Source organism: Somniosus microcephalus, chromosome 8 (genome assembly GCF_052327205.1).
Source record: "Somniosus microcephalus isolate GS21.2 chromosome 8, FLI_Smic_1.0, whole genome shotgun sequence".
Lineage (NCBI taxonomy): Eukaryota > Metazoa > Chordata > Chondrichthyes > Squaliformes > Somniosidae > Somniosus > Somniosus microcephalus.
In genome coordinates this window covers 259,141,297-259,168,849 of record NC_140994.1, presented here as the reverse complement: position 1 = coordinate 259,168,849, position 27,553 = coordinate 259,141,297, and the positions used below count along the sequence as shown (strand labels likewise).

The following is a 27,553-nucleotide window of genomic DNA, read 5'->3' as shown; positions in this document are numbered from 1 at the left end:
TGAGACAGTACAGAGGCGATTTACCAGAATGGTTCCGGGGTTGGGGGATCTTAGCTACAAGGACAGGTTGGAGATGCTGAATTTATTTTCATTAGAGCAAAGGAGGTTGAGGGGTGATTTTATAGAGGTGTACAAGGTTATGACAGGTTTGGATAGGCTAGACGGAGAAAGGCTGTTCCCAAGAGTTGATGGTACAAGGACTAGGGGAAACAGATTTAAGATTTGGGGCAAGAGATACAGGGGGGACTTGAGGAAACACTTTTTTTACGCAGCAAGTGGTGAGGACCTGGAACTCACTGCCGAAGTGGTGGAAGCAGAGACACTAAATGTTTTCAAGGTGAGACTGGATAGGCACTTGAGATAAATATACTTGCAGGACTACAGGGATAGAGCGGGGAATGGGACTGGCTGGATTGCTCTACAGAGAGCCGGCATGGACTCGATGGGCCGAATGACCTCCTTCTGTGCCGTTTTGACTCTATGACCGCAGTGGAGAGGTGTTAGAGAAGGATGGAGTGGCTAACCGTATCAAAGGCCGCAGACAAATCAAGAAGGATGAGGAGCCATACTTTACCTCACTGTTGACTACATTTCCAAGTTTCCTGTCGTCTGCAACATTTTAAATGATGCCTTGTATACCCAAATCCAGGTCATTAATATATATCAAAAAGAGCAGTGGTCCCAACACTGATCCCTGGAGGATACCATTGCACACTTCCCTCCAGTCAGCTGTGTCAGGTGTGGCTCAGTGAGTATCGCACTCACTTCCGAATTTAGAAGTTCAAGTCCCACTCCAGGAACTTGCCTGACAATTCAGTGCAATGCTGAGAAGGTGCCATTTTTTGGATGAGACGTTAAACCGTGGCCCTCTCAGGTGGACGTAAATCGATCCCGTGGCGCTATTCCAAGGAAGAGCAGGGGAGGTGGCCTGTCCATTATTTATCCCTCAATCAACATAACGCAAACAGATTATCTGGTCATTATCACATTGCTGTTTGTGGGAGCTTGCGTGTGCGCAAATTGGTTGACGCGCATCCCACATTACAACAGTGGCTACACTCCAAATGTTCTTAATTGGCTGTAATGCGCTGTGAGACATACGGTGTTCGTGAGGGGCGCTATATAAATGCAAGTCTTTCTTTTTTCAACATAAAAAACAAGCGATCACCTACTCTGCTTTCGGCCCCTTAGCCAATTTCGTATCCACGCAGCCAATCCCCTTTAATCCCATGGGCTACAGTTTTGCTAACTGTGTTACTTTATCAAACGCAAAAAGCAATGTGATGATTCAAAATTTTGTATAGTCAGCAGGTTTTGATATTATTCCCTCAATGTTCATTTCCAAATCATTTGTATATGTAAACGTCTCAAGCATTTTAATGATTTTGTTGACTCTCTGTATAAAATGAATTAAGAACTTAAAGTTTACTTTGGAAATTAACAGGAAAAGCAAATTCGATGTTTCATGACGCATGCTTCATGTTTCAACTGTGTATATCATAATTTCACTTTATTTCTGTACTGTCATCAGCCAAGCATTTCAAAATTTTTTGTTCTTTCTAGAGTGCACACAGGCGCACACTGAAGCGCATGAGGTCAGATATGATAAGGAAATATTACCTATATTTTAAAACGCTACACAACGTGTCCATAATCATTCCAGTCAATGCGTAAAATAAAAGACAAAACCACAAGTGCAATCGCCACCGGCCTTGGTCTCTTTTCAGTAACACAGTGGCAGCAATGTTGGCTCTAGTCTTCCATATATCGACTCATATGTGCCCAAGATGGAATTACTTCTTTCTGTTTATAATCCCAGTTTCACCAGAAATATATCCATGTTTAGTGTCTCACCTATTAGATGTAAATTGACCGCAAGGATATCTGTGACAAATATGTGGCAGTTACTTTCATTTGCATTGCTCCCATAACTTCCACTTCGTTTTGAAAGTTTCTGTATAAGACCTTACTTGGTAAATATAAATTACTTATTTGGAGAAAGAGCGGCTCTTTGATCTGTTATCTACTTTGCCGCATCAGTGTCTTCCCATTGCAATAATTGTATTATTTTATGTCACCATGAGCTACGTTTGTCAAGCGTTTTGTGCCATATTATTTGCAAGATGTTTATTTTCCATGATTAAGCCCTATACATTCTAATTGTTTCATTGTTCCAGCCGTTCTACCTATATTACACACATATTCGAATGCTTGTGATCGTTTAAATTTATTATGCACCATTTTATGAAATTCTACCCGTAGTGGAAATGCAATTATATTATGAAATTAAAAATATTTTTCTTCATCTGTCTACTGTAATTGCACCGTTGCATTTTATCTTACAAAATGTTTGAATCACATTCGTAATTGTGAATTAGAACAATTCTAAATATTACTTAATATGTAAACCAACATTAATTTACTGATCCTTACATTTACTGCTAAGCTGTACTAAAACTTGAATATACAAATTATGTTGGCATTTTGAATTTTGACGTTTTTAAACTAACCTTGAATCAACTGGGGGCGGCGCCAAACATGTATTTACTATATCAGGGAGGATTGAATGGTATAACTATACAAAATTAATTCGCTGTTCTGACTGAATAAATTCAATTGAACCGAAAATGCATGTGTGTAATCTGCGACTAAAGAACAGATTTTATTTTACACTTTTTTTTCAAGAATTTAGAGCAGTAGAACACTGGAAAAGCTTATGTTCCAACAGAAAATGTTTTTAAGATTACCTTTAGCGTAGGTCCAAATAAATTGCTGTTACGTTACCTTCTTGACTTATGGAAAATGCTGGATTAGCAAATCGAACAATTTCTGATGTACAAGTAGATGTTATGCTATTTTATAATGCTGTTAACTTTTTGGGTTTACTGTAGTAATTGGGTAACCATACAATCAAGTTAATAATACTTTTCGATGAAATGTTCTGTTTGATAATATGTTGCTTTAAGAACGCCTCAGTGTAATTTTGGGCCTAGACACTTTGTGTCGCTGTCTACCAATAAGGGATTGAAACTAAGCTGGAGATCCACTACCCATCCCCCTACAAAGGGAGGATGACGCGTACATTTTATTCTTGTATTCACGTCGCGGAGCCAACGCATCATTATTGTTCTAGGCTGCAGGAGCTCGGCACTAAAAGGTATTTTCACTTAGCGGATATAAATGTCTGGGTACTTATCGAGGGAATCTAACATGCAAGAATTTTAAATTCAGACCGACAGCTCACGATGAAAAAAACAGGTTTGCCGTCCATTTTACTGTTTTGTATCTGGCATCTCGTTTCTGGGCAGGTCCGGTATTCGATTCCTGAAGAACTGGAGCACGGTGCTTTCGTTGGGAATATCGCTAACGATTTGGGTTTAGAATTTAAAGAACTGTCAGATCGTAGATTGCGAATCGTCTCTGGCCCACGTCTACAGTATTTCGAAGTGAATCTGAACAACGGAATTCTTTTTGTGAACAAAAGAATAGATCGGGAGCAGCTCTGCGGAGAGAGCCCTACTTGCGTTATTCCGCTGGAGGTAGTTACTGAAAATCCAGTGAATTTGTATCGTGCTGAGGTCGAAATTCAGGATGTAAATGACAATTCCCCCCTTTTCCCTAATCGTGAGATTTATTTGGACATTTTCGAATCAACTTCACCGGGAACGCGCTTCCCGTTGGAAGGCGCGCACGATCCTGACGTGGGTGTCAATTCAATACGTACCTACCAGCTCAGTCCAAACAAGCATTTCGGTTTGGAGGTGCATACCCGCGGTGAACGTAAGTTAGCTGAACTCGTCCTTGAGAATGCACTGGATCGAGAAGAAGAGGTTATGCATCATATACTGCTAACGGCCATTGATGGTGGTTCGCCAGAGAGATCTGGCACTGCTCGCATTAATGTTGCGGTCTTGGACGCAAATGACAACTCGCCTGTATTTCAACAGTCGGTATACACGGTCAATTTATCGGAAAACACGCCGGTCGGTACATTGGTGATCATACTTAACGCAACTGATAGGGATGAAGGGTTAAATAGTGATATAGAGTATTCCTTCAGCAACTACAATTCTGATAAAGTGCGAGAACTCTTTAATTTGGAGCCCAAAACAGGAAACCTTAGAGTTAAGGGACTGATCGATTTCGAAGAAGCCAATACTTTTGAGATTAATGTCGTGGCTAAGGACAAGGGTTCATATGCAGTTGCAGTGCATTGTACTGTTTTGGTGAGTATTGACGATGTAAATGACAACGCTCCAGAAATGACTTTAATGTCAATATCCAGTACAGTCCGTGAGGATTCTCAGCCTGGAACTATGGTAGCCTTGGTTAGTGTAACTGACCAAGATTCAGAGAGCAACGGACTAACCAATTGTCAGATTCCCAGTCACCTTCCATTTCAACTGAAATCATCTTTTAAAGGTTCCTACACTTTGGTAACCAGCGGCATGCTAGACAGAGAAACCGCGTCTAAATATAAAATTGACATTTTATGCAAAGACGCTGGGTCCCCTCCTCTTTCCACAAACAAAACTATAGTGGTTCATGTTACAGACATTAATGACAACCCGCCACAGTTTTCACAATCTTCCTATACAGGCTATGTTATGGAAAACAACACTCCTGGGACTTCTATTTATTCAGTTACTGCAGTGGACTCCGACCTGAACCAAAATTCACATATTTCCTACTTTATACAGGACACTCGAATTAGGGGCGATCCTATTTTATCATACGTATCTATTGGTTCAGAAAACGGTACCATTTATGCACAGCGTTCTTTCGACTATGAACAGATTAAAAACATTCAGTTCCAAGTACAGGCCCAAGATGGTGGCTTTCCATTACTGAGCAGCAACATTACAGTAAACTTGATTATCCTGGATCAGAATGACAATGCACCTGTAATCTTGCCCCCGTTTTCACAGAACGGCCTTCAGATAACGGTTCCACGATCTGCTGATCCAGGCTATCTGGTTACTAAGGTAATCGCAACGGATGCTGATTCAGGACAGAATGCACGCCTTTCATACCGGCTGGTTCAAGATACAAACCCAGGATTTTTCACTGCTGGACTGAGTTCTGGGGAAGTCAGAACAATTCGCCGATTTGGAAGCCAAGATTTTACAGTGCAGACCCTTGTTGTCGTTGTGCAAGATAATGGGTACCCAGCTCTATCAGCCTCTGCAACTATCGAACTCTCCATAACGGATAGTAATGCAGAAGTGCATTCTGATCATAGGAGCGTGCCCAAAACTGGGGAACATTCGGCAGGTCTAGCCTTTTATATAATAATTGCTTTAGGTGCAATCACATTCATTCTTATGATTGGTGTATTTGTTCTTATTGCCGTGATGTGCCAGACGAACCGTGGCGGTTATCTCGCAAATTGTTGCTACTTACAAAGAAACAGCAAGAAGGATGAATTTATAAATCCGCATATTAACTTTCAGCTAGCAACTGACTCTAAACTAATTTCTAATTGTATTGAAGTTCGTGGAACGGGATCCCTTTGCCAAACTTACAGCCACAAGGTGCCTTCAGAGGAAACAACATCCCAAGGTTCGGCTTTGGTTTTTCAACCATGTGGCCCCCCAGAGTATAGGCATTATGCTAAAAACGTTGACACGGCGTTTTTGGAATGGAGTGGAGCGACAACAAATAATTTGACCAATGCCATTGTTGAGGTAAGATATCAATTGCGAGAATCAATGGATAACATTTTTCTTTGCTCACTTTGTGATGTTAATTTGTCGATACTTCACGTACCCAATTATTACCTCGCTGTAGTTACTGTAACATTTTTCAACAGAAAGGGATAATACCTGGTTCATAACTCTATTCAACATAGGCACATAACACTAAGGAGAATATTTTGGTTTTAGTATATTCTTTATGGAATGCAACATATTCGGGCTGAAGAAATCAATGATAAAGTCGTTAGCTATTCTGAAGTCTTAAATTGTCTATATTGGCGACTGTGCGTGAAAATATAAGATCTCTCAGGAATATTTACGTGTGTTAGTAACTTATTTTAGAAGAATGGGAGTGCACAACGGTGCAAATTGTACATTTTCTGTTGCATAGTAAGTACTTCTCTTATGGTTCGTGCTTTGGTGCAATTGCTGGCACCATTAGTCCACCAGTACCTTGTCAACCTTATCAGAATTGACTTGAATTCACTTTAGTCTCAGGATGATGAATACCAAGTGCATGGTAGTAATTGGCGCCCCGTGGCTGTTCTTTGCTCATAGACATATGTGGACATGTTTCTAACAAGTGTAACTGAAAATCAGGCTGATTTCATTCTGCTGCATGAGTATAAGATAACCAGTGCCAGAGTTTCAATTAATCTAGCATCGCCAAAGCTGCAAGATATAAATAGATCCGCCATTTCATGAAGTATTGCTAGCATAGCATTTAGCGCATTGCCTATTAAGCTGTAGAAGGAGTTTAGGCTATCTGACGCTCTTAACTTGCTCTGATCATTTCCTGGAATCAAATACGTACCAAATGTAATGAATGATTCGTTTTATATAAAATACATAGTTTGTTGGGGCTATAGGCATTAGCCTTGACTCAGTGGTAGTAATCTTGCCTCTGAAGGCTGTGGTTCAAGGCCCACTCCAGAGAGTTGAGCACATAATCTAAGCTAGTATTTCAGTACAGTACTGAGGGAGTATTGCACTGTGGAAGGTGCCGTCTTTTCGGTGGAACATTAAACATCGGCCCTCTCATCTGAACATAACAGATCCCGCTGCAGTACTCGTTTTCCCGGTCTCCTGGCCAACATTTATCCCTCAACCAACACATAAAAAATCATTATCTGGTTATTTATTTTATTGCTGTTTGTGGGAGTTTTGTGTGCGTAAATTCGCTGCACGTTTCCTATATTCTGAAATGACTACACTGCAAATATACTTCATTGATTGTAAAACACTTTAGGTGGTCCTCTGGTCATGAAATGCGCTATATAAATACAACTTGTACTTTTTCCTTACATTTAAATATAGATTTAGATCAGAATGACGATGAATATATTGTACTTCTCGTTCACAAAAATACCATTCGCTAGCTGCGTAATTCCATACGGAGCTCTTCTATATCTTATGTTAGGACAAAACACTAGTGTCTTGTCATTTATGGGCGGGCATAGGTGAAACTTGCCTCTCGCCAATTCATAAAGCAACTATCACCTATTTTCACTAATGCTGCGTTCTTTATTTTTCTTTATTCGAGATATATATAACTCTACCATTTCATCTTTCACAATTTCACGTCAGGATATGAAAACACTTGAAATCTGATATAGGATGCTTATCTCAACTTAACCTTTAACTTCCATCCTTTGTTAGTTCTCTTAAGTCTATTCTTGCTATTGTAATTGTAGCTGCTTCCTTTGCTTCTCAAGAGATACAAGGTCGCCGTCACACAGGCTCTTCCATTTTATTGAAATCAAGGCACATGATGCTGTCTTCTGGGCTACCTCATTTTTCTCCGGAGATCAGCATTATGGTACACTTTACACTAATTATTTCCTTCTACAATGCACGGATTTGAAAACCCAAACTGGGCAGCTTCTTCTACTAATGTGCTCCGGTAGCTTGTTATGAAGATGAAGTGCGAGAGAAAATGAACCACTTAACAATGGACATTTTTGATGGATCCATCTATAAAAAATGAAGCAGAGCTGGATCTTTCTGTGTTCTGTTTAAATCAAAATCAAATCAAATCAACTTTTATTGTCATTGTTAGTGCACAAGTGCAGTACAACGAAATGTAGGCTTGCAGCTCCCGAGAGTGTACATTTAGATTAAGACATTTAAACATTCAACATACATTTGGCTTGTAATACATTAACATAAGCATAACCATAATAAAGTGCATTGGCAGATGTGCAGGCTTTAGAGTTTATTTGTGGATTTCAGTAGGATGACAGCCCTGGGAAAGAAGCTGTTCCTAAATCTGGTCGTACGGGTGCGGATGCATCTGTAGCGTCTCCCAGATGGCAGGAGGGCGAACAGACTGTGGTTGGGGTGGGTAGGGTCTTTGATGATGGACCGTGACCTCCGTAAACAGCGTTTCTGGTATATGTGCTCTATGGTCGGTAGCCGGGTGCCGGTAATGCATTGGGCAGTTTTGACTACCCGCTGCAGGGCTTTCCGGTCATAGTAGCTACAGCTGCCATACCATACTGTGATACAGTTTGTCAGGATGCTCTCTATTGTGCAGCGGTAAAAGTTAGAGAGGATCAGGGATGACAGGTTACATCCCTTCAGCCTCCTTAGGAAATATAGGCGCTGCTGGGCCTTCTTCACCAGAGAGGAGGTATTGAGGGACCAGGAGAGTTTCAGTTCCTGTTTTAGGGACTGGGCATATTTTCTAAGACAACGTTAGAATTCAAAGTATAAAATGTTACGTAGTAAATAATAATCTACTTAGCCAAATATGTATACAAATGGAAAATTGATAAACCACGAACTTCTCCTGAAAGTTGGCTGTATTGCGTAGTGCAGCATTGTAGTTTTCAAAATGCACTTGATACTAATGAGCTATGTCACGCAGGGTGTTTTAGAAACGTGGTGGGATGACATCTGATTTTTTTTAGTCAAAGCAGTGTGGAGAGTACCTAAACAGTTTCGTAATTTGAATGGGTAATCTGTCCGTGCCACATATTATGTTTTGAATTCCTATTGCTTTAAAGCGCAACATTCTCGACGGTATTGCATTTTCTTGCTTTACACTTCGTTCGCATCGGGAACGGATACTAAACATTTCTTTCTAAATTAATTGGCTGTTTATGAACTTATATAATATTTAATGTGCCCAACAGTCATTATTCTGGGATATGCATTATTGTAAATATTGTTACAGTCAGGAGAAATGTATCATAATTATAATCAAACACGCTGTATTATAATCATACTGTTTGAAGCACTTTTAGATGTTTTCACTAATTTCAAAAAGCAGATTTAGAAAGCAGTGTCTATCATGTAAGCAGTAAACACAGCCAGGATCATAAAAAAGAATAGGGATATAATTTACAAGAAAATGTGTTTAATACAACTTAGACTCAAAAAAGAAAAAGAAAATGTTATTGTTTATATGAGTTGATAAAGCACCAATCTGGATCCAGTAAGCATTCCGTTTAATTTAAACAAAAATAAAATTCAATTTGTAATAGGTATCACAGGTATTTGGGATTTAGATCTTATTTATTTATTTTTTATTCATTGATGGGATGTGGGCGTCGCTGGCTAGGCCTGTATTTAGTGCCCATCTCTAATTGCCCTTGAGAAGGTGGTGGTGAGCTGCCTTCTTGAACCGCTGCAGTCCATATGGTGTAGGTACACCAACAATGCTGTTCGGAAGGGAGTTCCAGGATTTTGGCCCAGCGACAGTGAAGGAAGGGCGATACAGGTCCAAGTCAGGATGGTGTGTGGCTTGGAGGGGAACTTGTAGATGGTGATGTTCCCATGCGTCTGCTGCCCTTGTCCTTCTAAGTGGTAGAGGTCGCGGGTTTGGAAGGTGCTGTTGAAGGAGCTTTGGCGAGTTGCTGCAGTGCATCTTCTAGATGGTACACACTGCAGCCACAGTGTGTCGGTGTTGGAGGGAGTGAATGTTGAAGGTGGTGGATAGAGTGCCAATCAAGCGGGCTGCTTTATCCTGAATGGTGTCGAGCTTCTTGAGTGTTGTTGGAGCTGCACTCATCCAGGCAAGTGGAGAAGGCAGGGACAGGGTACTGAATTTGGATGATCAGCCATGATCTCATTGAATGGCGGAGCAGGCTCGAAGGGCCGAATGGCCTACTCCTGCTCCTATCTTCTATGTTTCTATCACACTCCTGACTTGTGCCTTGTAGATGGTGGAAAGGCTTTGGGGAGTCAGGAGGTGAGATACTCGCCGCAGAGTTCCCAGCCTCTGGCCTGCTCTTGTAGCCACAGTATTTATATGGCTGGTCCAGTTCAGTTTCTAATCAATGGTAACCTCCAGGATGTTGATAGTGGGGGATTCAGCGATGGTAATGCCATTGAATGTCAAATGGAGATGGTTAGAGTCTCCCTTGTTGGAGATGGTCATTGCCTGGCACTTGTGTGGTGCGAATGTTACTTACCACTTGTCAGCTCAAGTCTGAATGTCGTCCAGGTCTTGCTGCATATGGACACGGACTGCGTCAGTATCTGACGAGTCTCGAATGGTGCTGAACAGTGTGCAATCATACAGCACGCATCTCTGCTCCCTTAAGTCCAAGGGATGCAGACTTGAACTAATTTAGCCATTCATCATCAGATCTGCCTAGTCCACATAAAGCAATTTCGGGTCCTGCTCTCCTCTGCCAAAATGTTAATCCTTCCAAGATCATCATAGAATGCAGAAATAACTCTCAGCTTCTCTTCACTACAAACCATTTTCATTATGCCTTCCACCCTCACCTCCAACAAGTGCGAGGGGCTCATGGATTTCTTTATCACTAAGATTGAGGCCATATAATCAGCTGCCCCTGCCGCTTCCCTCCCTTCCCATAGCCCAGCAAGCCAAACTTTCCTTAAGTTCCTCCCTGCCCAAGCCCTGAACTCGCATCTGTTTCTAGTTTCTCTCCTATATCCGCTCACGTCCACTCTGAGTTCATCAACTCCATCAAACCCACCTCCTTTTCCCTCGACCTCATTCGCACCAAACTATTGACGATTAACTTCCCTTCCTGGACCTCATGTGAGCTGATATTGTTGCTGGTTCCCTCGCCTCAGGCACTGTCCATTTCAAATCTGCCGCCATCACTCACTCCTAAAACAAACATCCTTGACCCCTCTGACCTTGCAAACTACCGCCCCATCCCCAACCTTCATTTCCTCTCTACGAGGTTGAAATTCACTATCGCCCCATTTGGGGTGCTAGGGGGAGAAATTCAGTTGGCTGTGCCACCCGTTAGTGCCTTAAGAGGGCGCTAAGTGAGTTGAAAGCCAACTGGCACCCGGGCGCAGCACTGTCCATGCCTCCCGCTTAATTCCGTGGGACGCTAGTGGTGGCGCTAGCCATTAGCACTGCGCCGCTACCAATGATGTCATCGGTGTGCGCAGCACTCCGCTAATGCCCCGACCGCGATGTTTGGAAGCGCCCCATGATTTACCAGCGGACGCTATGTCCGACCGGTTCAGGGGGGCCTACCTGCGGCCGGGGATGCGCAAATTAAAGGAGAGGTGCGGGGCGGCCACTTTTGTTGTTGGCCGCCTGCCAGCACCTGCCTGCGCTCCCGTCCCCGGCCTCCTGAACCGCCCCCCCCCCCCCACCCACCGCAGAGTGCCGGCTGCGTTACAAGAGCCCAGCACTTCTCCTCGGTGCTGGGGTCTTTTGCCTCCACTCCTGGGGGCCCAGCTGGGACCCAGATCATGCTGCACAAGGCCCCACCCCTTTAAGAAGGGGAGGAAGGCCTGCATTACAGCAGCACGACGTGCCGCAACATGTAGCGCTGCGGCACGTTGTGCCACGATATTCAGTCGCAGCGCCCCAAGAGGGAAGCGGGGCACCTCTAGTAGCGCTGCAATTCCCTTTGGGGTGCTACCACTCAATTTCCGGCGGGCGGCCGCGAATGCTTCCGGGGTGCTACTTTTAGCACCCTGGCGAGGCTGGCGCCCCAAACGGGGCTATACTCAATTTCTCCCTTGAAAGGTAAGAGCCAGGCGCTAACGATTCCAAACTTTTGAAAAGTTCACCATTTGTGCTCCAAAAAGGAAGTGGAGCGCTAAATCAAGCGCTCCACTTCCTCCTTGGAGCGCACCTGGCAGCAGGCAGGGCGCAGGCTTCAGCAGCGCTGCACACTGGGCCGTGCAGAGCTGCTGCGTTCAAAGGCTTGTTCCCTCCCTTAAAGGGAAGGGCCATCGCTGCAGGCGCTGCAATATAAAAACCTGGACAGCCAGCCGCGATCCTGCATGATAAGCTGAGCACTCAAGCAAAGTGCTGATCGATGGCGGGCAGGAACGCGTGAAAAGAACTGGAACAAGAAAGGTAAGTTTTTTTTACTTACTTCGGCCACCTCGCCTTTAATCATTACCCCCAAATCGGCCAGCTGCCCGAATCATGCCTCCTGCAGCTGTTGGTGTTTGCGACCGACGCTGCTGCAGGGGGCGGAAGTCAATTTCGGGTCTGGGGCGCGACCGGGGCGATGCGCACGGTGATCATGTCACGATCTCTGAGCGATAGAGGGTGCAATGCTGTAGCATCACCACAAGCTCCCACTGTATATGAATATAGTCGATGATAGTGCCATGCCCAGTTGGAAAGCCACATGTTAGCGCACCCCGGGGGTACTATCATGAGGCGCAAAGGCACCCAATTTTGCCCCCTAGAGTCCTTGAATGTGTTTTTGCCTTTCAGATCCATGTCCATCTATCTCGCAACTCCATGGTTGAATTGCTCCAATCAGGTTTCTGCCTCACCACAGCAATGGATCTCTCCATATCAAAGGCACAAATGACACCTTATGTGACAATGCCTGTGGTAAACTAGCTATCCTTACCCTTCCTGAACTCTCTGCAGCCTTTGACATGGTTGACCCCACCATCCTCCTCCAGTGTCTCTCTTCAATCGTCCAGCTAGGTGGGACTGCCCTCACTGGTCCCATTCCTAGCAATCCAGTTGTAGCCAGATAATTAACTGCAATGGCTCTCTTCGCACTCCCGCGCCATTGCCTGTGGACTCGTCTGAAGATCAATCCTTGGACCCCTCCTATTTCTGCTGCATGTTCTGCCCTTCAGTGACATCATCAGAAAACACAGCGTCAGGTTCCACATGCATGCTGATGACGCCCAGCTCCACCACACCACCAACTCTCTTGACCCCTCCACTGCCTTTTATTTGTCATGCTGCTTGCCCGGCATCCAGTATTGGATGAGCAGAAACTTCCTCCAAATAAATATTAGGATTACCGAAACCATTGTCTTCGGTCCCCGCCACAAACTCTGTTACCTAGCCATCGCCTCCATCCCTCTCCGGCCACTGACTGAAGCTGAATCAAATGGCTCGCAAACTTGGCATCCGATTTGGGCCTGAGATGAGCTTCCAACAAAAACTTGCATTTTTATAGCACCTTTAACGTAGTAAAACGGCCTAAGGTGCTTCACTGGAGGGTTATTAGGCACACTTTCACAACGCCCCACAAAAGGAGCTAATGGGACAGGTGACCAAATGTTTGTTCAAAGAGATAGGTTTTAAGGAGCGTCTTAAAGAAGGAGAGAGAGGCAGAGAGGTTTAGGGAGGGAATTCCACACGGAAGCGCTGAAGCCATGATCGCAAATTGTGGAGCGATGTAAATAGGGGTTGCGCAAGATGCCAGAATTGATCCGAATCCACATCCCCTCCATCAGCAAGACTGCCTACTTTCACTTGTCTAACCTCGCCCATCTCCATCCCTGCCTCAGCTCACCTGCTGCTGAAATCCTCATCCTTTGGTACCTCTCGACTCGACTATTTCCGCCGGAAAACCCTCCGATCTCTGTGCTCCTCCAATTCTGGCCTCTTACACTTCCCTTATTTCCATCGCTCCACCATTTGCGGCACTGCCTTCACCTGCCTATACACTAAGCTGTAGAATTCCCTTCTTAAATCTCTCTGCCTCTCCTCCTTTAAGACGCTCCTTAAAACCTACCTCTTCCTGTCCTATTATGTTCAGTTATGGCTCGATGTCAAATTGTGTCTAATAACGCTCCAGTGAAGCTGCTTGGGACGTTTTACTACGTTAAAGACGCTATATAAATACAAATTGTTGTTGTAATTAAAATACATACATATTTTTATTGGATGTAGATGTACATCGTATGTAATATTGAACAAGAATACCGACTAACATAACATCTGAAGCATTGTGGAACAGGTAACGCAATATAATTATACCCATACACCATAAATCAGGCGTTTCATATTGCTTTCCACCTCCATTTAATTACAGGCGCATTAATAATGCCAATAACGTGGAAAGCTTGGCACATTCTGAACATTTTTTTTTACAAAATCCCACTTTTAGCATAATCAGTGCAGTTGTAGGCTGAAACGTATGTGTCCCTGTCTACAAATAAGGTGAACCCAACTCCCCAACACCAGTGATAAGGACTCAACCAATTGTACCTTCGTGCGCACATACTAAGCTATCGCTTCATGGCATCCTTCCGTTATTTAAAGAATGTATCCGAACGTACGATTTTCTTTGAATATAGTGCAAGATGTCCATTTGTAAGAATTTCTAGAGTGTCATAGAGTTCTACCTCAATAGATATGACATGTATAGACTGGCAAACGGCACCGTCCATTTTTCTCCGTTGTGTCTGCAATCTGTTTCAGGACAGATTCGTTACTCAATTCCAGAGGAGCTAGAGCAGGGAACGTTCTTAGGTAATGCCGCTAAAGATTTAGGATTAACTGCAGACGAATTGTTCAGCCGCAGCTTCAGGATTGCAATCGAGAGGCAAACAAAATATTTGGATATGAATCTGCAAAATGGAGTACTATTCGTAAGCAAAATAATAGATAGGTAGCCACGCTATGAACAGGGTATCCTACCTGTTTGCTGGTTTTAGCAGTAATGATGGAAATCCCATGGAACAGTACCGTGTGGAGTTACATTCAGGAAGCAAATGACAATTTTCCCAGCTTCCCAAGCCGGGAATTGCGTTTGGAAAGTCTGCAGTACCGGGAGCGCGCACGACCCTGCCATTTTTACAAATTCTATCCATTCCAACCACCTCAGTCCAAATTAAGTATTTTACTTTCGATGTGCAGTCTCCTGACGAATGCAAGTTATGGAATTGATCCTTAAACCGAGAAGAACAGTTCACTTACCAGCTATTGCTAATGGCGATTGATGGCAGCACCCCGGAACCGTCAGGTCTCGCCCTCACAACTGTTATTGCTTTAGACACTAAGGACAACGTTCCAGTCTTTTACCAGCCGATCTATATCATCAGTCTCATGGAAAATCTACCTTTGGGCACTTTGGTGATTAAAATTAATGCCATCGATTTAGATGAAGTGGTGAGATCGTCTGCTTGTTCAGTAATCGCAGTGAAGTCAAGTGAGTTACTCAACGTTGATCCAAACCGGAGAAATTACGGTGAAACGAATAGTGAATTTTGAAGAATCAAGTGTGTATAAGGTTAATACAGGAGCGAAAGACAAAGGTCCACATCCGTTTTCGCTACCTTGTACAATGTTGGTGAATATCAAAGATGTAAATGATAAAGCTCCTGATTTAACCCTGATTTCAGTATCTAGCACAGAGCGTGAGGACGTTCAGTCTGGATCTATGATAGTGTTGATCAGTACAACTGACCGAAATTCCAAGGAAATCCGCCATACTGAATGTAATATTCCAGAACGCCTCCCGTTACACCTGAAATCATTCTTTACAAATGCATGCAAATTTGTCACAAATGGTGTATTAGACCGAGAATCTGTTTCTGAATCTAAAGAAACCATTATGTGCAACGACTCAGCGTCTTCTCCACTGTCGACGAACAAAACCTTTGTTGTGCATAGTTCAGATGTAAATGACAATCCACCACGTTTTTCCCAGTCTTCATATACAACCTACTTAATGCAAAACAATGTGTCCTGGCACCTGGGGCTTCGATTTACTCAGTGAAGACTATGGACCTTGACGTGGACTAAAATTCCCACATATCTCACTCTATACTGGACAGCCGATTCCATGGGATGCTAATACGCTCATATGTTTCCATCAACTCAGATAACGTTACACTTTTTTCTCAAATGCTATTTGATAATGAACAACTGAAAAAGTTCCAGATTCACGTCCAAGCTAAAGACGTTGGATCTTCGCCGCTTAGCAGAAACGTTACTGTGATTGTGATTATTATCTTCATCAAAATGATAATGCTCCTGTAATAATGTCTCCTGGGATAAGGAACAGCTCGCAGATGACGATTCCTCGATCGGCAGAACAAGGTTAATAAACGACCAATACAGTCGCCACAGACGCCGAGGCTGACCAAAATACACGCCGTTCCCATCAGCTAATCCAAGCTACTGACCCAAGTGTTTTTACCATGCGACTCGGGTGAAATTAGAACTATCCGTCGATTTAAAGACACCCGTGTCCTCATACATAAAGCTAGTCATTGTGGTGAATGAGAATGGTCATCCTCCTCTCTCAACGACAGCCACCATTCAGCCGTACAAAGCGTTGCAGAAATTATTTCTGATTACAGCGACCCACCCATAACATATGAACAATGCTCCAATGTATCCTTTTATATTATCATAACATTTGTTGCAATAACATCCATATATCTGGTGATGATAATAGTTCATATTGTTACCATGACCCACGCAGAGCGGAGCTCTGCTCGGGCAACCATTCGGTTCCCATAGGTTGGACCAAACAGAATTCAAATAATAGGTTCCAAAATTCAACTTTCAAACTCCAATTAGTGCCCAACTCCAAGGTAACCACAAATGTTGATGAGGTTCGTGGTTCTGGGTCCCGATCCGTGTGCTTTAAAGTGAAATCACCAACTGAACAGTTAAATATGTTGTTTACACCGTTCAGTCCAGGAACACTCCAGAGCATGAGCAATGGTATGGGAAGAGATTTAGGAGAATATATTGGAAATGCAACGAACTGAAGGCCCGATATACGTACTGAGGTGTCTAATACATTCATTCTACAAAAATATCAAGCTTGATGTATCATCATACCCCATTAATTCTTCATCAGTTTCATGCAGTTTGGCACTGGCACTTAAACTGGCATCACTCAATAAGTGTCTGGTTATAATTGAAAATTAACTCTGTTTACAAAACAGAGGCAGTTGTCAGCTAACTATCCATTTTCCGTCTCAAATATAGCGTGGTACTAGGCAAAACCGCTTCACACAGACCCTGAACGTGGACAATAAAGCGGGGACTCCTAAGCGGAATGAGACTCCTTTATCCACGGAAGTCCTACTCCGTTTCGTCCTCGTGTGAAGTGGGACGCTGGCACCAGATTCAGGGCCCATTTATACTATAACTGCAGTAGGTATAAGCGAAATGGTTGTGCACTGATGCGAAGGTTATGTTGCAAATGCGCTGTTAATCGCATATCTAAAGTCGAAGAGACCAATCTCTGAGATGCTTCGATATAACTTTAGTGTACAAAAATATATTTAGGTTAGTTTGACAAGATTTCTCAAGCAGTGGCGGCGCAGCAGTTATAATTTTTTTATTAAATACTGGTAGCAAAGCCATCTTAACCATCAAAACAAACAGAAAAACTAATGACAGCTTTATGTTAGTTATGTTAGTTAATATTTAACTCATACGTTGAAGTATATTTTTGAATGTAATGTTAAGGAAGCGTTACCTTGCCAAACTAAAATTATAAACCAATGACAGTTCAGCTTACCCCACCCCAATCACACTCCAACCGCAAGATATCAAATTGTATTGCAAAGGCTGCATTTTCTGCAGAATCAATAGCGGCCCAGTTAGTAGACTGTTTTCAAAAAAATCTAAGTACCTCCCATTGAATTTCTCCTCCATTTGCATTCACTTTTTTTCAGGAATGGTAGTTTCGTACAGCAGTATATTTGCATGCCCCTAAACATGCCTAACTGTTATGTCTCTAGATTACTGAGATCCGAACAATTAAATCTCGAATTCTGGAACCAGTAAACTGAGAATTTCAATGAATGCCTTAGTGTAGTTCAGATATCTCATTTGGTTTGGTGATCTGTAATACAAAGAACATTCTCAAAACGATTTTTGTTTGTTTCTGCATTTTACTGAAGGAGTTTCTATTCCTTCAATCAGATAAAAAGTGTCAGTGATGAGGCACCCAACATTTGTTTTCCCTTTTTATCCGGTTTCACAATCAAGACCTACAGATCCAATTACATCATGGGTGGGATGCGCAAAGTTTATTCGATAGGCAACTCCAAAGATGTGCTTTAAGGCACACCTTAGAATACTGCATTTACAGCGTGTGCGCATATGTACTTCTTGTGCAAGCCACTAATTGTAAGAATACCTGAGAGGCTATGGGGAGATTTTGTGAATACGAATCAAATACTTGAAACCTCCAAATTAATTTTGTCTTTTACGCATGACACTTAACACAAGAGCATTTTTTGCTGTCGGAGCTCAGGATTGGCGAATGATCTGGGGAGAAATGAACGAAAAAAATAACTATTAAGGGGTTGTAATAATACTCAATTTTGGTAACGGTGCTTATTATTTGCCTTACCAGGAAGTAATCGCATTAAAATCTTCATAAAAGGGAACTGAGTGGAATAATAATTTAGTAAAGCTCCATGCCTACCTGTCAGAACAGAAATGTTACATTGCCACCAATAATTTATTCTCCTGTGCTGTGTGGACATTTCTGGTGTACCCCAGGGTGCCAAACGTCAGGCTCTACTGCACGTATTTTGTTCTCTGTGTTAATCCTTCCTGGCATCATTTGGAGGCATAGGCCAAGCTTTCACATGTACGCTAATCAAAGCAGATTCACCGCTCCACCTCATCCGTAGAGTCGAAAGTTGTTCACATTCTCTCCATTTCTTGTATGACACTAAAACTAGTTGTGCAGTGTATCTTTCCCCAGACAAATATTAGCAAATCTGAATATCTGCTGCCCTAGATTTTCTTTTTTCTTCCAATGTAGTACCCATTCCTTTTCTAATGACATTGAAAGCATCCTGAGAATTGCCTTTGTAGCTAACAACATATCAGATAAAATCGGTTGTTGTCTTTGTTGAAGAAATTGAGTTGCAACTAGAGTGAGGAGCAAAATAAAACCCTCTCCTCTGCTCCATCTGTTCTGCCACTATGGCTGGCATTGCGTTCCAATGCAGCAAAGAGCGAATATTTTCAGCGGAAATAAAATCTTATTTAAACACTATATGTTGGTAACTGGTTTATGGTTGCTCTGTTTCCTAACGGCCCTTTTTAAAGATTATTGGAAAACTACGCTATTTTTGCGTATCAATCACTGATACAGTACATTGGAACCGATGCCAGTGTCAACTATGGCTCAATAGTTAACACCATCGCCTCTGACTCAGAAGATTGTGGGTTCATAGCCCCACTCTGGAGACTTGAGCACAAAAATCTAGGCTGACAGTCCATTGCAGTACTGAGGGAGTGCTGTATTGTCAGGGGTGCCCTCTTTTGGATGAGACGTTAAAGCGAGACTCCATCTGCTCTCTCAGGTGATTGTAAAAGATCCCATGCCACTATTCCGAAGAAGAGCAGGGGAGTTATGCCCGGTGTCCTGGACAATTTTTATCCCTCAACCAGCATTACTAAAACAGATTATCTGCTCATTATCACATTGCTGTTTGTGGGAGCTTGCTGTGCGCAACTTGGCTGCCTGGTTTCCTGCATTACAACAGTGACTACACTTCAAAAAGTACTTCATCCACTGTAAAGCTCTTTGAGACGTCCAGTGGTCGTGAACGGCGCTATATAAATGCAAGTCTTTCTTTCAAATATTTCTGAACGTCATTCATGGCGATTATTTTATAATTAAGGATAATCCCACCACTCTTAGAAGCAACATGAAGCAAGGTAACTACGTTTCTATTTTTGTTGTATTCTTTATGGAACTAACTTTGAAGAGAAATGTCTGTTCACCAAAAAGATACAGCTGAGTTCGCCAAAAAATAAAACCATACATCTTCTTTCAGTTAGATCTATCTATTGGTTTTTCTCACGCTCTCGAGATATAGGTGATGCTGACAGCGTTACCTTATTTCCCACCCCTAGATAGTGAAGGTCTTCTCCTTGAACCATGGCAGTCCTTATACTGGTGTTGCCGCTATAGTGTTAGTTAGGAAATTCAGGATTTTGATGCAACGACGATGATGGAATGGTGATTATATGCCAAAATCATGATTATGTTTAACATGGAAGCAAATCTGGATACGATGATGTAACCATGACTGTGTTGCTTTTGTCCCTCTTAGTAGTAGCGGTCGTGAGGATGGGAGCTGTTGGAAATGTAAGCTGCGTGAGTTGCTGCTCTGTATCCTGTAAATACCATATATTGCAGCCGTGTTACGCCGGTCTAGTTACAAGGGTGCTGATCAAGCGGGCTGCTCTGCCCTGGAATGTGTGAAACGTCTTGAATATTGTAGCTGCATTCATCCAGGCAAGTGATTAGTATTTTCCTCACCTCACTTGCGGTTTTCAATGGAAAGTACCCATCCGCTGCCACCTTGTTTATATGACTGATCCAGTTAACTTTCAGTTTAGTCTCGATCTCCATGATGTTCCTGTGGAGGACTTGGTAATGTCGAAGACAAGGGGCAGGTGATTAGGATATGTTCTGTTTGAGATGGCCATTGCCTGGCACTCAGATAGCGGGAATGTTAACTACCTCGTCAGCCCAAGCTTAGGTGTTGTCCAAAGACCTGCTTCATTAACAGAGGAGTATTGAATGGATCCTAACATTGGAATCATCAACAAACAGCCTCACCCCGGCCGTTTGATGGAGTGAGGGTTATTGATGTAATAACTGCAAAAGGTAGCGCTGAGGACTCTGACCTAAGGAACTCCTACAATGATGTCCTGGGGCTAGAATCATTGACCGCTGCGAAATAGGACCGCCTTCCTATACGTCAGGAATGACTCAAGCTGCTGCGGTGTTTAGCATTGACCTCACTTTTACTGAGGCTCGTTGGGGCCCTACTCGGTAAAATGCTACCTTGATTTCGTGATAGCTACTCTCGTATAATTTCGAATTCAACTATTGCGTTCATGTCTGGAGGAAGACTATGATGAGGTCTAAAGCCAAGAGGTTCTGGCAGCAGCTGCACCGAAAGTAGGAGAGCAGGTTATTAATAAGTCGGTCTTGCTTCGAGGCAGTGCATTTACATCATATTGAGTAACACATATTTTTCCCATTTTAAATAATTTTCTTCAATGTCTGGGAAAATGGCAAATGTTTCAATGATTTTTTGCACCCATATCGTGCTAATAGAAACGGTTTCTTGTGCTTTATGTGCAAAATATCTTGCGTAAAGGACACGCATATTTTGTACGGTACATGTTTGGCAGTGGCATACAACGTATGTATTTATTGTAATTATGATAAATTGCAACATGTGCATTCAGTTACAACGAATTTTTTGTGCTGGCTGTATTTTCAACATGTTCTAATAATCTAGAAGATTGTGGCAGATATTTTGTTTAAAGTCTTGCTTTAACATAATCTCAGTGTAGTTATAGGCTGAAACACTTTGTGTCGCTGTCTACCAATAAGGAGATGAAATACCGCTGGTGATCCACCGCCCATCCCCCAACACTAGGGGAAGGAAACAGAAGGATTGCTGGTCTTTATATTCGTGTACCGAGCTAGCTCGTCAGATGGTCTCCACGATTTTCTAGTCCAAATGATTATATTTATTTTGGGTGTATTACATTTTACCGCATAAAAGGATTTATGAGAGGCGACCGGTTCGACCCTCAAAAAGAAATGGTATACTCAGCAAGGCTGTTGTTGCTGAGAAAGCAAGCGATACCGTCCATTTTTCTTCTTTGTGCCTGGAATGTGGTTTCCGGGCATATTCGCTACTCCATTCCCGAAGAACTGGAACACGGTGCTTTTGTGGGAAACATTGCGAAGGATTTGGGATTAACGTTGGAGGAACTATCAAGTCGCAAATTCAGGATTCTTTCAGACTCACCAAAACATTTTTTGGACGCAAACATCAAGAGCGGCATTTTATTTGTAAGTGAAAGAATAGACCGGGAGCGATTGTGTGCTCAGAGCGTTACTTGCGTCCTAGCATTAGAAGTCGTAATTGAAAATCCGGTGGAACAGTTTCGTGTTGATGTTGATATTCAGGATATAAATGATAACTCTCCGAGTTTCCCGCACCGCGATACCCGTTTGGAAATTGCCGAATCGGCGACACCTGGAACCCGCTTTTTGTTAGAGAACGCGCACGACCCTGACGTCGGAACCAATTCTATCCGTGAGTACCAGCTTACTCCAAATGAGAAGTTCTCTTTAGATGTGCAGAGTCGCGGAGAATGGCAATTAGTCCATTTGGTACTGGAAAAATCTCTCGACCGAGAAAAAGAGTCGACACACCAGTTACTACTAAGAGCTTTTGACGGTGGGACGCCGGAGCAGTCAGGTACTACACAAATAACCATCACTGTACTAGATAGCAATGACAATGCACCCGTTTTCCAACAGTCTCTGTACACTGTTATTCTAATGGAAGATGTCCAGCCAGGAACTATGGTTATCAAGCTTAATGCCACTGATTTGGATTACGGGTCCAACAGTGACATCTTTTATTCCTTTAGCAGCTACAATAAGGAATGGGTTCGTGAACGTTTTAGCATTAATCCTAAATCCGGACAAATCAGTGTAAAAGGCATATTGGATTTCGAAGAAGTTGATGTTTACGAGATTAATGTAGAAGCCATGGACAGCGGTTCTCCCCCCTTAATTGCACACTGTACGGTTCGGGTGAATATCACGGATGTGAATGATAACGCACCTGCATTAACTTTAAATTCAGTTTCAAGCAAAATCGCTGAGGATGTTCAGGTTGGGACGTTGATAGCGCTGATCAGTGTAACTGATCGGGATATCCATAACAATGGACAAACAGATTGTCAGATTTCTCCAAACCTCCCGTTTGATCTGAAATCTTCATTTAGGAATTCGTACAGGCTGGTCACAAAAGACCTTCTAGACCGGGAACGTACTGCTGAATATGAAATATCTGTTACATGCAGGGACAGTGGGACTCCACCATTGTCCAGCAACAGAACTATCGTTGTGCATCTTACGGACATAAATGATAATGCGCCGAGCTTTCTGCGATCTTCATATACCGTCTATGCAATGGAAAACAATCCGCCTGGCAGTTCTATTGGGTCAGTGACAGCTATGGATCCTGACGTGGACCAAAACTCGCACCTTTCCTACACTATCCTGGAGAGCCAGGTTCGGGGACTGTCGGTAACCTCGTACGTCTCTATGAACTCGGAAGATGGCATCATATTTTCGCAACGCTCATTTGACTACGAACAACTGAAAAGTTTTAAGATCCAAATTCAAGCTCGGGATGCCGGGTTTCCATCGCTTTCCAGTAACGTTACTGTGAATGTGATTATCCTCGATCAGAATGACAACGCCCCTGTAATAATATCAACCGGGTCATCTAATCATGCCAAGATAACGGTGCCTCGAACTGCGGATCCGGACTATTTAGTTACCAAGGTGACTGCATCGGATGCTGATTCTGGTCAGAACGCGCGGCTTTCCTATCAGCTTATGCAAGCCACTGATCCCAGTTTGTTTACAGTTTCACATAGTTCTGGAGAAGTCCGAACCACTCGCCGACTGAAAGACAACCACGTAACTGCACAAAGGCTGGTTATCCAGGTAAAAGATAATGGACATCCAGCCCGTTCTGCCACGGCCACTGTCATGGTCACAATAGGTGAACAGAGCTCAGAAATGAACCACGATTCTGTGGAACCCCGCAGGGATTTACAATATTCGTCAAATTTAGCCTTTTATATAATCATTGCACTGGGAGTAATATCGTTTGTTCTCCTATCTGTTATAATTGCCCTTGTTATCGCCATTTGTCCAACTGACAGACGCTCTACTTATGACCGGAGTTGTTTTCCAACCAGTTGTTGCTGCAAGAGCTCATTGAACACGACCGATCGTTCACATCATTCGAATGTCAATCTTCAGATTGTGCCGGATTCCAAGTTAATTACAAATGTCCTTGAAGTTCGAGGCAACGGATCCCTTTCGGATACATACCGGTATCAAGTCCGATCCGCACCGGAACCTAGCAAAATGGAATTCATGTTTCTCACATCGTCCAATCCAGCAACGCCAGGAACTATTAGGAATTTAACCAGAACATATGTGTCAGAACAGTGTGCAAAGCCAACGAACATCTGGACTGGTGTATCCAGTGAGGTGAGTCAAAACATGCATCTGTATTAAGCAGAACATACTGAAATTGGACGTTAGGACGGCTAACCACTGTAAAGTAGTAAGTTACCTTTCAGCTGCTCCTCCATTTTATGCTTTTGTTTCATGTTTCCAATATTCTAAAACTTCTTCTTTAACCAAACGTTCAGTAAGTCGTAATTTAATATGTCAATACAGCGGTTATTTTAAGCATAAGCATTTTAACTTCTTGAAATTCAGCACCATACAGTAGACATTGCTCAATCTCATAATCGCTAATTGAATTATGCTAGGGTGACAATATGAATGGACATGATAGCTCGGATAGTGTATCGTAAATTAGCTGTATTTCATAATACTTTTGAGTTCCTGGACAAGTAATTATAGCGCATTTACTATACCTGGAAATTGAATACAATCAACCAAAAACCTCGAATACCAATAAGGAAAGACACAGGGAACCGCAGTCTTACAGTAATTGCCAGCGATCCCATTGGATCGGGGGATGTTAAGTCTAAAGAATCATTGTGAATCTTAGTTTTCTTTTAGTAATCTCGTCTTCGGATAAAATATAACTGAAACCGCGCGTTTGGAATGTAACTTTTGCTTTGTTGAAATGGTCGTTCTTTGTGCCTTCAGTGACCACGGTAACATTTTTCTGCTGATTGGGTAGGCGCCATTGTAACTTATCTGGCTGTAACGAATGACTTTTAATTTATCGTACCACGTCCTTGATCCATCTGTAATTGAAGTTCAGATCATTTCTGATGCGCTCATCTTGTAATCGTTTCTCCAGCTGCACACAGACGGCTTAGAAAGGAGGATGTCTGATTTTTAGCGGCCAGCGCGCGCGCGCGAAGGCGGTGGCCCGAGGACTGCTCGAAATTGGCCCTTGGGCCTTATCTACCTGTATCGGGGCAATCTGACGGCGCCTATGGCGCCTCCACGGGCAAGTTCACAAGAGGGAAGACTTCAATGTCGTGCCTCCTGCCTCAGCAGTAAGTGGAACGGGCTTAACAATGGTTTACTGTGGCCACCCTCACGCCTAAAAAATGGCCCACCACTATTTCCAGTCTCAGCATATTGCACCCTGAAATAGATTTTTTTGTTCCAGTTTTAAACCGGTAAAAAACGGTACAGCGGGTACCGAATCATACCCCTAGAAAATTAAGACAAAATTCGGGGCAGAGAAAAGCTGTTAAGACGGTAAGGGGATGTTCTAAACCGATATGCTACTATTGTGCTTGCTGTGACAATCAAAAAGCGCAGTGCAAGAGAAGTAGTAAGGCGGCAGAAAAGTTGAAGAAATCAGGCCAAAAAGAAAGGAAAAAAGTGCAAGTATTACCAGAAAGATCAAATATAATATAAATGTGATAATGATAATGTATTAACTTAAATAAACGCAAATGCTAGGAGCATTGGGAAAGAAAAAAAAGAAAGACTTGGATTTATGTAGCGCCTTTCACGACCACCGGACACCTCAAAGCGCTTTACAGCCACTGAAGTATTTTTGGAGCGTGGTCACTGTTGTAGGAAACGCGGCAGCCAATTTGCGTACAGCAAGCTCCCACAAACAGCAATGTGATAATGACCAAATATTCTGTTTTTGTTATGTTGATTGAGGCATAAATATTGACCAGGACACCGGGGAGAACTCCCCTGAAGATAACTGAATTCCATTTGATTGTGCAAATTGGGATCCATGATGTCACGAATTCTCAAAATATAGTTAACTGCTAATGATTAAAATAAATGCATCGTACAAGAATTATGATTATTCAGGAAAGGGATACTAGGCAGGAAAGGATGTAGAAAAGACACTCGGGACACTTGGGCTTCAGAAAGTAGATCCATTTGTATAAGATAAGCATCTAAACGAGTTACTCTAGCTGGAGGTTTGTTGTGTAAAGCGAGGAATTAACTGGCTTTTTCTGTAAACCAAAAGGTCAATAACATTATAAAAGAAGCAGGTTATTATCTGAATAGATACAGAACGTGTATGGAAGTTGAAAATTATCAATAATGAGGCAATGTAATATACTATGAACTAGGAATGTCTATGTGGTCAACAATCTTAAATAGTTAGCATAATATTCATGATGAACTGTGTTAGGGATGCCAACGTAAGTAACTTACAGCTCAACTTGGTAATAGATAACTAATCGGTTATTATGTTGGGAATGGCAATAGTGGCCATACTGAGCACCGGCGAATATATTATGATTGCAGTTGAAATTATCCAACCTAACATTTGGGCATTCTATTTGAAAAGGACCAACTTCAAAGAAATGAGAGAAGCTCTTAAACATTTGGACAGGTGGACTGATTTCTAGGGACACTTAGTTGAGAAAAAATTGAATGCATTTAAGGATATGCTCCTAAGTATGTAAATAAATGCAGACCAATAAACAGTAAGCGCAAATTAAACAAGGCCTGAAACGGGATTAGCAAGCTAATACAAATGGGAAATGTAAGGAAAGTACACTCTACAAGTCCTATGGCTATCAAGGTAACAAGGCCTTAAAGAAGCATTAGGAAATTGTTTTAGCTTTATAACCATTGGGCTATCAAATAAGAATTGGATTCTTAAGGATGCAAGCTAGAACGAAAGTGAAGCCAAGCAAAAAATAATTAACGTCACACAACAGGGGTAGTCTACTTCGACCTACGAACCTGTTCCGCCATTCAATTAGGTCATTACACTAGAACCAAGTCAACTCTCTTAGCAGACCTTAAAGCAACATTTAATACACTTCATAACATTTAAATAGTTAAAACCATTTAAAATGAATACATTTTGGAACAGATTATATATGTATGTAAGTCGATGAAAGCTGGTTGTTACTTTTCTGGATCTTTGAATATTTTTCCACAGAAAGTAGTTGCCAAAAGGGTAACTTTTTACGCTTTTTTTTAAAGCAATGTGTATTCTCGCGAATTGAAAAAAGGAGGCACCCAGATGAAACATAGTCAACATGCTAAAGAGATCTTACTTCTACAGTGTACACAATAGGCAAGTCGATAGCTTGTACGGGTAGTCAGAAAGTCACTTTTCAGCATTGTGTTGGAAAACCCTTTGATCGCCGTTGATCTGTACGAAGAGGGATAGGGTTTTTGAACAGTGTGAGAGGTTTTAAAAATCAGAAAACACACTCAGAAACAAGTTAGTTAGGTAGCAAAATACTGCTTAAATGTTCAAATGACAGGAAGCTTCAGCGAGAATGGTTGTGCCCTGGCAATGTAGAACATATTTGGAGGGGGTTAATCAAGGTGGCCTACTGAGTAGTATAACATCAGCTGTCCATTATGCTCATACCGCAGGAAAGACAAGTTGTATTGATTGCAGTGTTACCGCAGTCATCACTATTAGCCTGTACCATCGCCATACTGCTCAATGAGGCAGCTTACAATTCAGACCAAGCTTGACCTCATCTAGTGTTACCTGAATCTGCCTTTGGGGAGATTGAAGACATTAGGTGCAAGAGATACATATATGTGGATGAGGTCATTAGAGGGAATATTATTACACTGTGGGGTTACGCAATCGCACAAAAGAGGCAGTATGAGACAACTCTCATAAATCTTAGATGCTGAGACCACTTA

General features: G+C 42.4%; 1 protein-coding gene across 6 annotated transcripts in view; it reads left to right on the top strand.

The window, feature by feature from the left end:
• The first annotated feature begins 3,079 nt into the window (after positions 1–3,079).
• LOC147114292 (protocadherin alpha-C2-like) overlaps positions 3,080–27,553 on the top strand; it is a 308,165-nt gene continuing 283,691 nt past the window's right edge. For 2 of the 6 annotated variants that reach the window (XR_015079398.1, XR_015079397.1), the window contains exon 1: positions 21,302–23,956. Coding sequence is in view for 4 of the 6 variants with exons in the window: in XM_085995968.1 (XP_085852094.1) it covers positions 21,437–23,956 (2,520 nt within the window). In the remaining 2 variants the exon portion in view is untranslated. Of the gene's footprint in view, positions 5,688–21,277; positions 23,957–27,553 lie in introns of those variants that run through there. The other 4 variants (XM_085995965.1, XM_085995968.1, XM_085995967.1 and 1 more) reach the window with 4 other exon arrangements.